At 35.8% G+C, this 18344-nt stretch overlaps 3 protein-coding genes across 3 annotated transcripts; all 3 read left to right on the plus strand.

Annotated features, from left to right (window-relative positions):
• The first annotated feature begins 272 nt into the window (after positions 1–272).
• On the plus strand, positions 273–3480 carry LOC118036473 (putative cyclin-A3-1). Its single transcript, XM_035042181.2, has 8 exons — positions 273–907; positions 994–1226; positions 1343–1418; positions 1525–1601; positions 1726–1759; positions 1869–2018; positions 2094–2228; positions 2323–3480. Exons 1-8 carry the CDS (start codon positions 587–589, stop codon positions 2386–2388), a joined length of 1092 nt encoding a protein of 363 aa, XP_034898072.1. The 5' UTR covers positions 273–586; the 3' UTR covers positions 2389–3480.
• A 6831-nt stretch (positions 3481–10311) lies between these two features.
• Positions 10312–13023, plus strand: LOC118036465 (cytochrome P450 81C13-like). Its single transcript, XM_035042170.2, has 2 exons — positions 10312–11388; positions 12130–13023. The coding sequence occupies exons 1-2, from the start codon at positions 10471–10473 to the stop codon at positions 12745–12747; spliced, it is 1536 nt and encodes a 511-aa protein (XP_034898061.1). The 5' UTR covers positions 10312–10470; the 3' UTR covers positions 12748–13023.
• A 643-nt stretch (positions 13024–13666) lies between these two features.
• LOC118036452 (cytochrome P450 81C13-like) lies at positions 13667–16354 on the plus strand. The gene is made up of 2 exons (XM_035042153.2): positions 13667–14623; positions 15605–16354. The coding sequence occupies exons 1-2, from the start codon at positions 13706–13708 to the stop codon at positions 16223–16225; spliced, it is 1539 nt and encodes a 512-aa protein (XP_034898044.1). The 5' UTR covers positions 13667–13705; the 3' UTR covers positions 16226–16354.
• Positions 16355–18344: the final 1990 nt, after the last annotated feature.

The raw sequence follows: 18344 nt of genomic DNA on the forward strand, positions 1-18344 counted from the left end.
TTTTAATATATTAAAATAATATATTTTTTAATTTTTAAAATTTATCTTTAATATCAATAAAAATATTTAGAATAAAAAATATATTTTTTAAAAAGAATAACTATAACCCAAAAATAAACAGCCTTGAAATCAGATTAGACTTTTCACCTTAACCGTCCTGAGTGAATGATAGCATGGGAAACACAAAAAAGGAACAGACATTAATAAAAGGAGACCCAATAATTTCAGATTCACTCACCAAAACAATCTCCTACCTCCCTCCCTCCCTCCCATCTTTTTGTTTTATCCAAAAAATTAAACCCGCCAACAGCCTGCCTCCTCCATGAACGCAAAATATTTTGGCTATGGTTTTTAAAATTCAAAGCCACCCCCCAAAACGCAAAATCTCAAAAATAAGAAACCCAAAAACGCAACGAGCGCCAAAGTCTCCTCCTTTCAAAAACAAAATCATGGCGCTCCCTCCTCCTCTCTCTCCGCCACTACAAAACCTCTCCCCCTCTCACACTCGCAGACCCCTCTCCACCCCGCTCTCTCTCACTCCAAACCCAAAACGAGGCAACTGACTCGGTGAGTGAAGAAGAGTAAAATGAATTCAGTTTCAGAGAAAGAGAACTGTGTCCGCATTACTCGCGCTGCCAAAAAGAGGGCGGCAGCGCTGGCTTCAGCCGAGGACCGGCCCTTGAATAAGAAGAGGGTTGTGTTGGGAGAACTTCCCAACTTATCGAACACCACCGTTTCAGTGAATGAGGTACATAAGCAGAAAGCAAAGACAAAGTCAAATACCAGCAAGGGGACTTTAACGAGGAAGGATGGTGTTTTCAAAGAGGATGTTGATGGGAAACCAGAAGATCCCCAAATGTGTGCACCATATGCATCTGATATTTATGAGTATCTTCATAAAATGGAGGTAAAGATTGGTTTTTTGTGATGTGATCTGTGGAAATGTAATTAGGGTTTGTGTGGTTTAATTGATTTATGGGGTTTATTTATCAGGTGGATCCAAAAAGAAGGCCTTTGCCTGATTACATCGAGAAGGTTCAAAAAGATGTTAGCCCCAATATGAGAGGGATTTTGGTGGATTGGTTGGTTGAGGTTGCGGAGGAGTACAGGATTGTCTCTGACACTTTGTATCTTACTGTTTCTTACATTGATAGATTCTTGTCTTTCAATGTCCTCAATAGGCAGAGGCTCCAGCTTCTTGGTGTTTCTGCTATGCTTATTGCCTCGTAAGATCTGGGGTCCCTTGAATTTTGTTTTTGTTTTTGAATTGAATTTTGTTCATGTTTTTGAAGTCTTGTTTTATTTATTTATTTATTTTGTTTCATTTTGTTTGGATAAGTAGAAAGTATGAAGAAATCAACCCGCCAAATGTAGAAGATTTTTGCTACATAACAGATAATACATACACCAAGGAAGAGGTAATTAATTAACATTTTGTTTGTCTTACGGGTTCAGATTTCCAATGTTCAAGCTATGATTTTTCATTTGTTATTTTAATTAATGGTGGTTTGTGTGATTGTGAAGGTGGTTAAAATGGAAGCTGATATACTCAAATCTTTGAAATTTGAAGTGGGAAATCCTACAATAAAGACACTCTTAAGGTAAGATTTAAGAATGTTTTGATGTTGCTCTTTTATCTGCCTGCAATTGGTGATTTACTCATCATTGAAGGTTAATAGTTTGGTGGGCTGATTTTTGGTGTTGTTTGTCATGTTGGTTTTGTAGGAGATTCACAAGGGCAGCTCAAGAGGATTACAAAGTAAGTGTGATCCCATTTTTCATTATTGAAGGTTAATGGCTTGTATGCTCTGATGCTGGGAAGCATTTGTTATCGTTATTGACTGTTGTAATCTCTGTGCCTTCTGCAGACTTCGGATTTGCAGCTTGAGTTCCTGGGATTTTACCTTGCCGAGTTGAGTTTGTTGGATTACAATTGTGTGAAATATCTACCTTCTTTGGTGGCTGCTTCTGTTATTTTTCTTACAAGATTTCTGATGCGACCCAAGACACATCCTTGGGTAAGTAGTTTCAGGAATACTAATTTGTATTGATAATAGTTTTTGGAGTGCAATTTCTAATTTTTGTTCATACAGAGTTCAACCTTGCAACAATACACTGGATACAAAGCAACGGATCTAAAGGATTGTGTTCTCATCATACATGACTTGTATTTGAGTAGAAGAGGGGGTGGATTACAAGCTGTAAGAGAAAAATACAAGCAGCAAAAGGTATGGTTTCTGTCAGAACTCGTCAGGAAGTTGAGTTGAATTCTTGCATTGCAAAGGGGCATTTTGTTTACTCTGAATTATTCTCCTGGAACAGTTCAAGTGCGTGGCAAACATGCCTTCCCCTCCAGAGATACCAGCTTTATATTTTGACGAGGTTTAAATGCAAAAGGTGGCCCGGCGATTTTGTGTTTTGGGATATGGCAAGTGATGGAAATTGATACTGCCTCAGGAAGGCCTAGAAGCGAGAATTTGTAATGCAAAAGTCATGGCATTTTGGATTTACTATAAAGTCTTGACTGATGTTTGGGGCCTCCTGGAAGTCAATTTTTGGCCATGTGTAATGAATTATTGTGGTGCCACATGCTGGTTCTTGTAGTTCTGATCCCTGGGACTTTTATCCGGAGTATGAATGACATTGTTGAAACCAGCAGCTGCGTAACTGTGCTATTGCTGACTCTTCTCACTGGTAGAATAGTTGAATTTGCCAGGGAAGCCCTGTGAATAATGAAATTTTGTTTTTGGTTCTAATATTGAATGCTAAATGGCCATTATGAAAACATGAATTTTCTCCTATATTTGAGTATCTGAATCGTGCAAGGCTCTTAGGCTTTAAAACTGGTATATACGAACCCTTGCTTGGTCACTTGCCTAATGAAAGTGAGAATTGTTGGGGGTAATGAACCTTGTTTTTAAATGAACAAAATTTTGAGTTGCAAAACCCTGATGTCTTACTGGTTACTGTATAATAGAGAAGTATTAAGTGAGTGTTTAAGATTGTAATTAGACTCTGCTTCTTAAAAATTTTGAAATCTTGTTTTAGCTTTAAATTTTTTATTTTTAAATTGTTTTTATGTGTTTATGTTAAAGATAAATTTTTAAAAATAGTTTTTTCAACACTTTTAAACAGACAATAAATGATCTGTACCAAAGTTTCTACATCTGACTGAAAAAAAAATGCTCTTCTTGAGAAAAACCAAGAGCAGGTGGCTCTTCAGTGATTCAGTTTTGATCTCCCAGCAAACCTCTACTTAAAGGGTTTAGCCTCTTCATTACATGCACCTTTGGCTGCTAATTGCTGCTGATCGAGTGAAAATTAGTAAAATAGGCATCTTGTAACATAAGAATTCACGTTGAGTGATGATGGAGAAAGATTATAGTGTTAAGGCTGTAGGGTCAGGTCTATGTTAAGCAGCTCTGATGGTTGCATGTGTTCTGATACCATGTGAAAAGTAAAACTACCTGGCTATTCTGCAGTTGTTGCTTCCACAGGCACAATTGCTGTCTGGCTCACCCCAAATCCCTTAACATTTTTTGAATCTTGCAATCATAAGGTCTCATTCCCTACTTGTTTTGTGGACAAGTGGATGGGAGTGAACACCAAGTGATTGGAATATTGGTTTACTAGCAAGCAAGCTTATCGTTGCCATATGCCTCTCACACTAGTACCTTTTGATTGCTCCTCTCACCCTCATATGGGTGTTCCGGTGGCCGCCAAGTTCTTGTGAAATATAGAACTTTCTCTTGCAGAAGCTACACTAGAAAACTTTGTTGGCAGTGGATTTTGATTGTGAACCCTGCTCCTTATCCATGATGCAGTTTTTTCCTGCAGGGACTAAAGTTCAAGCACTCATTTGAATGACCCTTCTTCAGTATCTCTGGAGTAACTATCTCTGAAGTGACTGATGTTCTGGAAAATCATCTTAAACGTGTGTTGATTTGAAAGGAGGCAGTCAAGGAAGCTATACTATTAGGCTCTTTATACGTTGTCGATGTGCCTCAAGAGGATTAGCTGATATACAACAATAAGATCAAAGAAACGAACTCGGAGATATATCTCATGGTGAGTGAAGTGGCAATGGATATGTGAAGATTTTAAGTTCACATTTCTAAAGTTTGTTTTCCGTAATACTGCCTGTGTCTCCACGGCTTGTTTTTGGCGGCATCCCAGGGCGTTGTCAATTACGTCTATATAACCTCTGTCAAAGCTTAGCATTCACATGTTTTCTGTCTGTATCCCTCCTCTAGCATTGAACTGATCTGATTTGAAGCAACTTTATGATTCGAATTTGGCAGCCACGCAAAAATTCCATCACTGTCATATCATAATCAAAGTTATAGAAGTTGCATGCCACAGATTTCGGGTACTTTACCCAGTCTTTGCCTAGTGATCTCAAACCTTGATCCTGTCCTGATAGTATTTTTGGCACCACAGCAGAGGATTTACTGGCAGTCCTCAATATAGCAACTATCAATCTTAACTAAATAATTTCTAATCTTGGATGCATCTGTTTGTAGAATTTCTAGTTCTTGTTGACATCACTGGAAGAGACGCATTGATTAATCAAGAGGTTGAAGAAAGGAGCGGCTAGAAGTGGCGCAAACAGACCGAGAATTTCTAGTTCTTCCGACTGAAGGTTCACGCCACTCGTTCTTTTTCATCTCTGGAACTTCATTAGCAACTTCTTTTTTGCTACACGTCAAACTTGCAGGAGAGTTATATGATGTATGTAACACTAATGGATGAGTTGTTGATTTTAACCAGGTTTTATTTGCTAATCGCGATGATAAGAGGTGCAGATAGGTATATTTTATATGAACTCAAGGAACATTCCACCTTCCTTTGTCCTAGTGGGCTCGTGTAGTTGTCTTATACAGGGCAGAGTGCTTGGAGAACGAACATAGAACCAAGGTGTTTGTGAGAAATCCTGAGGAAACAGGTAGAGCCCAATTCTCTACTTGCTTTCATACACCGGTAAGGCACTGGCAATTGAAGCTTCCATGTCAGAACATGACCAGTGTGGCGGGTGGATTGATGACCCAGGAGGTTGGAACAGAGAGCTGTCTAATCGAAATTGCACCTTATCCACAAACGGAGCATCTAGATGGTGCTGGGTTCAGCTACAATGGTGGAAACTAGGCCAGGTTCTCACAGATGGAATGCACAAAAGTGCCTTAAACTACTATTATATGGTTCTCTAGATTCCCGCCTAAAATGGCATGCCCCAAGTACTTTTATACTTGCAATGAAATCGGCACCCTTCTCTGGAAGATCATCATTCGCCTTCAGTGCTAGTGCCACAGCAGTAGCTAAGATTTTGGCTCTCAATACAGTTGAGGCGTGCCTAAAACAGGGACAACCTGCCTAATCATGCATATTTTCCTCAATACTGCGGGAGATGGCCCAGTGCCATGCGTTTCGGACAACATTAGATGTGTGGATTGGCTTGTTAACCGTGTCGACCACTAGTGGAGTGTCTTGAGATTTTATTAGAAGACCTTGCCGGAGTTTGTTGCGTAGTCAGAGGCCATCCAGTCTCCCTTTAAAAAACAAGAAAAAACCAAAACGCCTAACTTTCAGTAGTATGATTATTAGTGTCATACAAGTAATGTATTCCTTTTTGTTTAAAAATATATATTTTTTATTTTTAAAATAATACATTAAAATGATTAAAAAAATATATTTTAAAACAAAAAAAATAATTAAACCACAGTACTAAACGTACCTTTTTTTCAAAGTGTTTTACTATAAGGTTTGCTGGTTGCTTCAAAGTTTCTACTAAGCTCTCCACACGCTTGGGCATGGTTAGTCTGTTTTCTCTCCTGAGCCTAAGGTCATTCATCTATATATATATATATATAACAGTTTTATTAAAAAAATTAAGTACAAGCTTTTTCGTTAAGGCCTCTAAGTAACAGAGCCTTTACTTAAGAAGCTAAACCTTTGGGGTCAGATCTGTATCGTTGTCCTTCATTTCCCGTGTTTTCACCCTTTAATCTTTCTCTATGTATTTTTCTCCGTACATAGTGTGTACTGTGTAGTGTTTTGATATTAAAATATTTTTTATTTTTTAAAAATTTACTTTTAATATTAATACATCAATACAACTACATAAGACTTAAGTTTATTATAATTCAATAGCTTAATATAAAAAATATAAAATTAAAAATCCAACGTCAATGATTTTTGTTAAATGAGACATTACATTTTAATAAAAAATAATAGGAGTGCTTTTTATCATGGTTTAATATGCATTTTAAAATATTTTTAAACTGTTTTTTATTTAAAAAAAAAATACATAAAATGTATTTTTTTATGATTTTTATACATTCAATGTTAAAAATAAAAATAAAAAATTTACACATGGCACCGTACTATTAGACACAAAGTAACCTTATACCTTTTTGGGCAAGTCTTCGATAGAAAATTCCGACATATCTAAGATGCTAAGATCAAAGGTTTGTCTCCCAATAGGTTAGAGTAGGAGGCCCACTCCGCCCTAGGTTGGTAGTTTCAAACCACTAAACAGACACGTACACGAGCCTGGAAGAAAAATGTGCTGCACTTTTTTCTCTCTGGATTTTAAAAATGCTTTTAATTTTTTTTAAAAAAAATTCGTTATTTTTTGATATTTTTATTTTAATATTTGATATTAAAATAATTTTTTAAAATAAAAAAAATATTATTTTAATATATTTTTAAATAAAAATTATTTTAAAAAACAGCTGATATTGAATTTTAAAACACCTCGCAGCTACACTCTGTAATATGTGAAGATTCCACACCACGTGTCGGTAATCATAATGGCAACCAGTTAAAATTCCTAGCAAATTGTATAATGTTTTCAACAACCTTGTCTTCTTTTTACGTCCCCTCAGATTCTTTAACCCATTTTTTCAAGCATCAACATGTGGATAGCTGGCTTATGTTCGGTTCCAACTTCAGTGGCCTCTCATTTTCAAAAGGGATGCTTAGATTGTAATAAATCTTGTTTTTTTATGGTGTTATTTGATTAGAAATATATTAAAATAATATATTTTTATTTTTTAAAATTATTTTTGATATCAATATATTTAAAAATAATTAAAAATATAAAAAATATTAATTTAAAATAAAAAACATATTATATTTTTTTCAAAAACACTTTTATAACATACCCTAAAAAGCCAGCAGAGTCACGGAATTAATTAGGGGCATCACCAAAGAGTTCTCTTGCTTTTCTAGTACAGTACAAGATTTGATTCCATATATTCAATGGCTGCAAGAAAGAACCGTCGGTCGGTTCAGTTGCGCATGATTTGACTACTCAAAACTTGTACTATAAGTAAAGATTAGTGTAGGAAATTAGCTACTTTACACCCTTAAAAGCTTCGCACATTCTTGCCTTTTCGTTCAACTTTGCATGAAGGAGTAAAAAGTTTTTGAAAATAATAAGAAACTAATAATTCAGAAACCCATTTTTTTAAAGTCACTCTTTCTCCTGGCTCCAGATGAGCTATAAAGAGTAAATTGACTAGTTTTCAAAGCTGACAAACACTGCCCTGACAAAGAAAAAAAGGCACAAGAGCCAAGATCTGTAATTCTGTATATACTATATGTTATAAATCAGACCTGGTGTGACCTTATTTTAGGGACTGAAAGCGAGAACGAAAGCAATATAGAAGGCAAAAAGTTCTCGTGAAATACAAAGAACATGTAAAGAATAGCAAAAAAGTAACATCGTGAGTTGCGTTCCTTGTTTGCAGGGTGTGCTCAATCACAACGCTTCCTTATCACTTCTTTCCTCCTCTTCCCTTGCCAAACAAAGCCATCTAACTTTCTGCCTTTACCTTGCTGGTCCCAGATCTTGCGTTTCTCTCCCCGATTCGAAGCAGCAAGCTCTCTTTTCTCACTCTCACTCGAACGTCAGAACAATTTCTAGGTAGAAAAATGCACCTTCAACAGTCCCTTCAAGTCTTCATGTTGCAGAAGCTAGTGGTTTTAGCTCTCCTTGTACTGTTGCTCCCAGGAGATCAGAAAGAAGAGACAATGGTGAATGTTCATGGCTTACAAGATCAGCAGCCACCAAGTAGCACAGAGAAGCAGCAACAGAAACGTTTGAGGCACTCCTTTGATATGTTCTTTTCAAGCAAAAGAAAAGTTCCAAACGCTTCAGACCCTCTTCACAACCGCTGAGCCAAGTCTTTCTGTTAGTTCTCAAGAAGTAATTACTCCTCGGCTCTTGAGAAATTGAAGATCAATTTTGTTGCTAGTTCTTGAATTAGCTAGAGCTGCAAAATGTGAAAGGAAGACCTTGCAGGTCACATTCTAGGTGCCGCAACCACAATCCCACTAATTCGTCTGCATTCCGGCAATGATTGTGATGGCTGAGAATCGCTTGGAAGCTAGGATGCAGCTCTATGCTCGTAAGATTTGTCTGTGCTTTCAACTCTAGCTGTTCTTTTTGTAGCTTGATACCAAGTGTATGTAATTTATGAATATATTAACTAGCGATCAAGAAACATGTTCAACTTTTCTGTGAATGTTCTGTATTAATTGTCTTTTCTATGCACTTATTACTTTTTTTCAATGGTTTGATGATCAACAACGAGACCATCCGCCACTGCTCCTTCCCCTTCGTCGGAGAACACCTTGTTAAACTCCACCATGCGATGCCTCTACTGACGTGTGCTCTCTCATACCACCCCAAACTTCTGGCTATTAGCCACCATATACTCCATATTCCTTGCAAGCAGGATGCCTGCCTATATACTATGTCATCGATCGATGTTACCGTTAAATTCATCCAGCTTATAGGATTAATTTAAAAAATCTAGAACCCAGCTTAACCTGAATTGAGTTTCTAACAGTGCCAGATAAGATGTTGAATTTGTCAAGTTCATTCAACTTTGCTAGAATTTTAGTGATGCTGCTGACTTATCTAATAATATCAAGAAAAAAAATATTTTAATAAAAATAATTGATTCAATAACCTGGTGTTAATCAGATCCTAAAGTCAAGGACTTACAGCCATTTTGCTCATACAAAAGCCCATTAAATGCTAGGATGCCAATATAGGAGCCCATGTAGAGGGAGAAGCGTTGCTTCTTGTGGCCGACCCTCTGGCCTCTGCAATCAAGATGCTAACTTAGTTGACCGCTGAATTGAGCACGGATCACATCGTGTTCTTGTTTTAAATACCCATTAATCTCTTATTTTCTTTGCCGAATCATTTTGCATGCCAGGTGCTTCAAGTCAAGTAGTTGTTTTAATTTTAATTTTTGAATTTGTTTTATTAATATTTATATTTTTTTTAATTATTAGTATTAAAATTAAAAAAAATTATTTTAATATATTTGTATACAAAAATGTAGTTTTAAAAGAGTACAATACACATGGTATTCCTGTACCGGTTTGAGAACAAGACTTAAAATTTGAGTTTTTTTTTTTTAATTTAACTTATATTTTTTAAAATAAATTTAAAGTTTTAATATTAAAAGTTATTTTTAAAAAATTAAAAAAAATAATTTTTAATATATATATATATATATATATATTTTAAATATTTTAAAAAACAATCAAATTCAAACCACCCACGCACACTCTAAGGAAAAAAAATCATTCAATTGGAGATGTTGGAAAGAAATTTAATGTAATAATGACCTCCCTAGCTGGTAGAGCCACAAGTACTGCCATCAGTCAAACTACAGCGCTTGTTTCTTCCGAAAATCTAGTCCACAACTGTCTGATTAATAAATGGCACGCTTCGAAATTCAATGCCGCGGATTGCACTCAATTTGACTTCAATGTATTTATTTATTCTTCAGTAAATATCTGCTCTCTAGAGTCTAGACTGCTAGATCATGCATAATCTTTTTAGTTTTGAAAAATAAATTAATTAGTATTTTATTTCAAAAATTAATGTTTAGTTCTGTTTTATGTTTTATCCAATGAAATTATTATTTTTATTTTAAGAAACACAAAAAAATAGATATCATGAAAAGGCTGATGGAAAAAATAAGATATTTTTAGAGTAAAAATATTATTAAATTAAACATGGTTAACACTATAAAAAACTAAATAATCAGTTTTTAAAATAAGAAAAATTAATTAATTAATTTCTTAGAACTAGGGAGACTAATTTATAATGTACTCCGATCTATATTTAATCTTTATTCGGAGTAATCTTTGTTATAAGGACAAAAAGGGAGACCTACTCTAAATTATTTTGAAAAAAAATAGGAAACATTGCTCTAAACTCCGTGGTCATGGGGCCAGACACCGTGTTAATTTAGAAATTCAATTTAGTCAGCATAAAGTAGATGGGGGTTCTCAGTAGTGGCCAAAAAAGACCGCTGATTTCGATAGTCAAGCAGTTCATAGCATGTAACCCCACTTGACCGCTTCACCACATCAGGCTTTCCTAATTAATAAGATCTATCTTCCTCTTCGTGGCTCTGGTGTTCTTGAATTATCTGTTTCTTAATGGAATTCTTGTACTATCACCTTGCTTTATTGTTCTTCCTTTTCATTTGTGTCAAGAACTTGTTCCATCATCGGGAGAGAAATCTGCCCCCTGCTCCATTTGCTCTTCCTGTTATTGGACACCTATACCTCCTTAAGCAACCACTATACAAATCACTGCATTCTCTTTTATCACGTTATGGTCCAACCCTATCTCTCAGATTTGGTTCTCGTTTTGTCATCGTTGTGTCTTCACCATCTGTTGTGGAAGAATGCTTCACCAAGAATGACAAGATATTTGCGAACAGGCCCAAGTCAATGGCAGGGGATCGTCTGACCTACAATTATTCTGCTTTTGTGTGGGCACCTTATGGTGATCTTTGGCGAAAGCTACGACGTCTTGCTGTTGCTGAAATATTCTCTTCAAAGAGTCTACGAAATTCCTCTACGGTACGTGAGGAAGAAGTTAGTTGCCTAATTCGCAGACTGTTGAAGGTCTCAACCAGTGGAACACAGAACGTGGAGCTGAGGCTTTTGTTCTCTACTCTGGCTTCCAATGTTGTCATGAGAGTGTCTGCTGGAAAACGTTGTGTTGAAGAGGAACATGCTGGCACAAAGATGGAGAAGCAACTACTTCAAGATTTTAAGGATAAGTTCTTTCCTAGCCTAGCCATGAATATCTGTGATTTTATCCCAATTTTGAGGGTGATTGGTTTTAAAGGGCTGGAGAAGAATATGAAAAAGTTGCATGGAATTAGAGATGAGTTTTTGCAAAATTTGATTGATGAAATTCGATTAAAATTAGAGAGAACCACTTCTTTGAAAGCTGATGAAGTAACAGATGGAGAAGAGAGAAGGTCGGTGGCTGAAATTCTCTTGTGTCTGCAAGAATCAGAACCTGAATTTTACACGGACGAAGTTATCAAAAGTACAGTGCTGGTACGTAGTAGCATGCACCAAGTTTTCTCTGTTTTATTACATCTTTAGTAATCTGAACTATTAGAGGCTGAAAATGTCGAAACTTACTGTTCAATCCGTAATCGGAAAACCCTTTTCTACATGTTCTTAGTGTTTGATTCTGCAGAACCAATTCGTTTCGTCATTCGTATTAGTACACTGCTTCCAAGCTTTGGCTGGTAGAAGCTAGTTTTGGAAAAGAACATAGCTTCGGCAGCTCAGTTTCATTCCCCAACTTTGGTTCCGGAGGAGAAGAGAAAAGAGTGAAAACTTGTCTGTGTTCTTGCCTGAGCTTTATGCCACTATTCTTTAGATTCTTAACCCGCCCAGGCAAGATTTACTTGGTTGTTTGTGAAAACTTGTTGATATAACAAAATGAGTACATAAATAATGAACTCTAACCATAGTTAGAAGATCCAGTTTAAGGTATAGATCGAGAATTAGTTGGGTCAATCCACAGGATATACGTACCAAGAATGACATAATATTTGCTGACAAACCCCAAAACATGTCTGGGGATCACTTTACTTACAGTTATAGCGCGTGTGTGCCCAAAAATGTCTTAAGCTCTAAAGGAATGGGAATACCGTGTTTCACCCTTGAAAGTTCACCTTTGTATCTATGCTAAATTTCCAATATTCACACAATGAAGTGTTGTCAAATTAAACACAAGGAGCATGAACAAGATTTTCATCCTAACAATGCTAAAGCAATGTGTATCAGATGATGTTTGTTGCTGGCACAGAAACATCAGCAATTACTTTGGAATGGGCGATGACACTCCTCTTGAATCATCCAAAAGTAATGCAGAAGGTGAAAGCTGAGATTGATGAACATGTTGGACATGGGCGTTTGCTTAACGAGTCGGATATTGTCAAGCTTCCCTACCTCAGGTGTGTCATAAACGAGACTCTTAGATTATATCCTCCAGCTCCCCTTTTGCTGCCTCATTTTTCGTCTGAGGCTTGCACTGCGGGGGGGTTTGATATACCGCAAGGCACAATGCTGATGGTAAATGCTTGGAGCATGCATAGAGATCCCAAACTTTGGGAGGAGCCCAATGAATTCAAGCCTGAAAGATTTGAAGCAGGTTTAGGAGAGGGAGATAGTTTCAAATACATTCCATTTGGAATGGGGAGGAGAGTTTGTCCAGGCGCTAGCATGGGTTTGCAGATAGTTTCTTTAGCCTTGGGTGTCCTCGTCCAGTTCTTCGAGTGGGATAAGGTTGGAACAGTGGAAGACACGAGCCATGGTCTCGGAATTACTTTGTCTAAAGCTAAGCCTCTGGAAGCATTGTGCAGTCCACGCCGTGATTTGATTACCCTCCTCTCCCATCTTTAATAAATGGGTTTGAAAGCTATCTTCTTGTCTAGCTTAAGGCTTCGAGGTCAAGTGAAGGGCCTTTCCCCCGAGTTCATAAGGAGGTCTTGCATGGACGCACGCTGATGGCATTCCTTCTAAATGTTTTACATCTTCAAAATGTGTTGATAGAATTTGTGATCTCTTCTATCTATGTATTTAAATGCTACTGCTGTTATTATTGTGTGTATAGTACTATAAAGTTGTTGCTTTACACGTTACTTTTCATTTAAGAATATATTAAGAATATATTTTTTTATATTAATATATTAAAACAATTTTAAAACATACAAAAATTAATTTTTTAAAAACGTTACATTTTTGTTGTAATAGCTTTTGCTATTACAATTTTTTTTAAAAATAAGTTTTTTAAAAATTATAAGTTTTTTCAAATTCAAGTTTTTACCACATTTTAAGATAAAAAAAAAAAAAAAACAGATTTAAACAATAAAAAACTAGTCAACTTTTAAAATTATAATTAATCTAAAAGAAGCTCCAACCATACCGCAGTGCTAAATGGAGCGTAATCTGTTATCTAAGCTGTTTAGAGGTAATTACTATTTTCTGCAAGGTAATTACATGTACTGGGCCTGGGCCTGTGTTTCTTTTGGAATGGTTGCAATTATTCCATTGCAAAGGTTTGCGCTGGTCAAAGCGATAAAGGGTTGATCCTGGGCTTAAAAACAAATGCCATTTTATTTCAAATAACTTAAATAAGTGCTTTATCTGCAAATAGGCTTCAGGCCCAATAATATATAGTTCAGTGTCCCGTCTGGATTCTAGAAAGTCAACTGGCTCTATAGTCTATACCTCAAGCAAAAGACCATGTTAGTTTTACCACGTGTTAAATGCCAATTTGACTTCTTTTTTGTTTTTTAACCACCCACAACCATGAATTTTATTATTTTAAGAGTTGGATAACTGGACTAGCCACTCTTTCATGCTTCTCTTGGAAAAAATGCTGTCTTACTACTGCCTTGCTTTCTTCTTCCTAATTTTTCTTGTAATCAAATATGTATTCCATGGTAACAAAAACTCGCCGCCAAGTCCTCCTTCTCTTCCAATAATAGGCCATCTCCACCTTCTCAAGCCACCACTACACCAAACGCTACAGACTTTATTGCAGCAATATGGCCCAGTTCTTTCCCTTAAAGTAGGCTGCAGGTCTATGCTTGTTCTTAGTTCTCCATCAGCTGTTGAAGAATGTTTCACAAAGAACGACGTGGTCCTTTCCAACAGGCCTACTTTCGTAGCCGGAGATCGTTTAACTTACAACTATACCACTATTATCTTCTCTCCATATGGCCATCTTTGGCGTACCCTAAGGCGCTTCGCCGTCCTTGAAATGTTCTCTCAGAAAGGCCTCAATAAGTTCTCTGCAGTCCGCAAAGAAGAAGTTTGCTCCCTTCTCCGCCAATTGTCTAAAGTCTCCTGTAGTGGCAACAAAAAGGTTGATTTGCATTATTTCTTCTCACTCCTCAGTTTCAATGTCGCTATGAGGATGTCTGCTGGTAAGAAATGTATTGAAGAGGAGGTTGCCTGCTCGGATTTGGGCAAGCAGGATCTTATGGAACTCAAAAAGATATTCGATCCATCTATATCCACGAGTTTGTGTAATTTCTTTCCTGCTTTGAAGTGGATCAATTACAAAGGGTTTGAGAAGAGTGTTATCAAGGTGCGTGATGCGAGGGATGGATTTTCGCAAGACTTGATAGATGAGATTCGACAAAAGAAAACCAGTTCATGTTCAAGTCCTGATGCAGGACCGGAGAAGACAACTGTGATCGAAACTTTATTGTCTCTCCAAGAACAAGAACCTGATTTCTATACAGATGATATCATCAAGGGTCTCGTATTGGTAAGCAGTTTTTGCAGGCAGATTTAGATTGATTGTCTTTCCATCTGTTTCTGAATTTTGGTTTGCAATCGACAAAATTATTTCCTCTTTATCGTTGGCCATTAAGAATTGCATGGAGAAATTTATTGTGATTATTTCGTTTCTCCCTTATTTTTTCAACTGCCAACTGACTAATGTCGCAGAAAAATTACCTAGACAGATGCTTCATGCTTGTGATGTTGCTTGCCTGTAAGAGAGCTGACAAGCTGTTCTTGATGGCTTGCTGTATTCTCTTTCTGCACTTTTCTTTCCCCCCAGCCCCAACAATTTGTCTGTCCTCGTTTGGCTTTATTATGTGCTCTTTGTAGTTAATCTGGACGGGCCATGTGACAGGTTAAATCTAGTTAATTCGATCAAGTTTTTGATTGATCCAGTTACATTCAATCGAAACCTAGTCGGGTTAATTAAAAAGAAACAATGATTTTTTAACTAAATAATTAATCTGGGTTAACTCAATGATTCGTGTATTGACCTGATAACCTATGAATCCATGCTTTTTTTTAAGCTAGTTGTTTACCTTTGAGAAAAACCGAACTACTGATTATATTATAATAGAAATGTTATTATCAATATCTTAAAAAATTCCTCATGAAAAATGGATGCCTTATGCTAATTGCAGTACTATAACAATTCTGCCGGTCACTTTCTCAATTCATGCATCTCCCCTTGCCTAACTCTGGCTCGTTTTCTTTTTTTGCCCCCATGTAACACGAACGTGGCTATATATGTGTTTCCCAGCTGATCACAATACATCTATCAAGTTCTTAAAATATGGACAAGGAAGATGAATTGATAGATTTGTTCACATTTTTTATTCAATTATAATGGAGTATTCTGCAGTGTAAATGGATGTGTATGTTACTAATGCTTCTGTTCAGAATTGAACACAAGTATATATCAGCATTTATCCCTGGCTGACTTGAATTTCTTCTTGTTCTACAGGCAATGTTTTCTGCAGGAACAGATACAGTAGCTGTCACCATGGAATGGGCAATGTCACTTCTGCTGAATCATCCAGAGATATTGCAGAAGGTAAGAGAAGAGATTGATAGTCAAGTTGGGCAAACGCGCTTGGTAGAGGAGTTGGATCTTCCGAAGCTAAAATATCTCCGTTGCGTCATCAATGAGACGCTTCGGTTGTATCCTGTCGTGCCACTCTTACTCCCACGGTGTCCATCTGAAGACTGTACCGTGGCAGGATACAAGGTTCCTAAAGGCACAATCCTACAGGTGAATGCTTTCGCCATGCACAGGGATCCCAAGATGTGGGAGCAACCTGACAGGTTCAAGCCAGAGAGATTTGAAGCGACCGAGGAGGAAAAGGAAGGCATCAAGTTTATTCCATTTGGAATGGGAAGGAGGGCTTGCCCAGGATCTAACATGGGCATGCGCGCAATCATGTTGGCGATGGCTGCACTTTTTCAGTGCTTTGAGTGGGAGAGGACTGGACCGGAGATGGTTGATATGACACCAGCAGCAGCAAATTCTATGGTTAAGGTTAAGCCTTTGGAGGCTTTTTGTAAACCGTATCCTTCCATGGCTAACCTATTCTCCCAGCTCTAGTGCGAAGGTATGATCGGGCTTCTGGAACGATTAATATGTAAATTATTGCTTGATTTGTGTGATTGAGCTGTAAGGAAAACGTGGTGTTGCCTTTGAAATAGATCCATCATCCTGTTGATTTTTGTTTCATAGTTGCAGAGAAGATGCCCGGAACTCAAGGGTTGATTTTTATTTTTATTTTTAAAGAACCAAACTACACTGTTTTAACAATAAACTTCAATGAAAAGACCAGCGAGTTGATGACTAGATCTTGATCGGTCTAGGTTGAGGTCGATGAAGTCACAAGAATAATCTAAATTTTTGACCTGATTAGCTAATTTTTTTCCATTTTTCTTCAACTTGATATAAAATCCAAGTTGATTGAGTCCGACTTGTCATCTCGTCCAAGTTTTAAAACACTGTTAAAACTAACCATGGTATAAGAAAAAAAAAAAAAAAGGATAAAAATTAAATATGCTTTCCCACTACCCCTAGATCACTAGCTTTCTTTCTACCGTGTCCAATCTTTAAATAGAGAAATAGAGAAGGAATCATATGATCCGCTAGAGAGAAAAATGGAAGTAACTCTCTGGTTGAACCTGGTACTCCTCCTCTCTTTCTAATTGATACAATATATAGCAAAAAAATTGAATTAAATTTTTTTCAACCTTAAAAGAAAAGCTCATCCGCCTCTGTATAGCAAAAAACTCATCTCTTAAAAGAAAAATAATTAAATTATGAAAATATATTAAAAACATTTGCAATTTCATTAAAAAAATATATGAAAAATGTATTAAATTATCTTATCTCACCTTAATTTCAAAAGTTGCAATTTTTTTCTTTTGACTTTTTCATGCTTAACACATTGATGTAAAGTTAAGGCTGCCCAATTTGGCTGCATTATACGTTTTAAACAATTGCAAAGATATTAAACATTAAAAGATGCCCGTCATAACAGCCTTCTCTAGAATTAATATTAATAAATCTACCGGTACAAATCAATTACTATCACCTTTGACCTAGTTTAGTAGGCTTGTGAAAATTTATTTATTTATAATTTATAATTTTTTTTGTATTTTCATATTATTTTAATATATTAATATCACAAAATATATTTTTTGAAATTAAAAAAATTTTATTTTAATATATTTTTAAACAAAAAATACTTTAAAAAAACAACCAAAAGTGCACTTAAAATCAATCATAAAAGGTGTAGCTCAACTGGTTAGGCATATAATTTGTTTCTTAGAGATTATTAGTTCGAGTCCACAAACCTCAAGACCACTGGAGGCTTATACGATCGTTAACTTCAGAGCCCGTGAAATTAGTCGAGGTATATGCAAATTAGCCCGACAACCTATATTAATAAAAAAAAGATACCTTTAATATCTTTCTAGGAAAACATGAAAAGAAAAGGAAGAAGAGAAACAATAATTTATTTTATTTCCAATAATGTCATGGACCTCATTTTCTAAAAATGGATAGGCAATGTTAATTATTAGAAGTGAAACTTCGAGTGCATTTTATATTGTGGTAGCTTTTGTAGTTGTGGTTTGAAAAAAAATTATGTTGTAAAAAATATTTTTGGTTGAGGTTAGTTTGGTATTTATATATTTGATTAAAACTGTGATTGAAATTGAGGTTGAATAAAAAGTAGTTTAATATGTTTGGTTAAACATGCTTTTCAAATTAAGATTATAAAATAACTAAAAAAGATATGTAAATATTGATAGTTTTTAATTTAAATATTGCAGATTTAACTATCACTATTACATCATTAAATAAATAATACTTCATATCAAATATTTTTTATTGTTCCATTAACTTATCTATAATTTCATCACGTATGAAATTTATCCAATAAAGACTATATTTTCCATAGTTTTTTTGAGTGTGCAACAAAATCAGGTAAAATATAATTAGAATTGCAATCAAATTTTGCAAATGCTATGTCATCATGCAATCTTCTTTTAATTTATATAATATCAATAAATAATACCAAACACTAATTCTTCAAGAAATACAATTAAAAAAATTAGATTTTTTTTATTGGTCGGATGCAGTCAATGAATAGTGGAGTAATAAAAAGCAGCAATGGAGCGTTAATCTGTTTTCTAAGCTATTTAGAGGTAATTCCTAT

This window comes from Populus alba, chromosome 14 (genome assembly GCF_005239225.2).
Source record: "Populus alba chromosome 14, ASM523922v2, whole genome shotgun sequence".
In the NCBI taxonomy this organism is placed as follows: Eukaryota; Viridiplantae; Streptophyta; class Magnoliopsida; order Malpighiales; family Salicaceae; genus Populus; species Populus alba.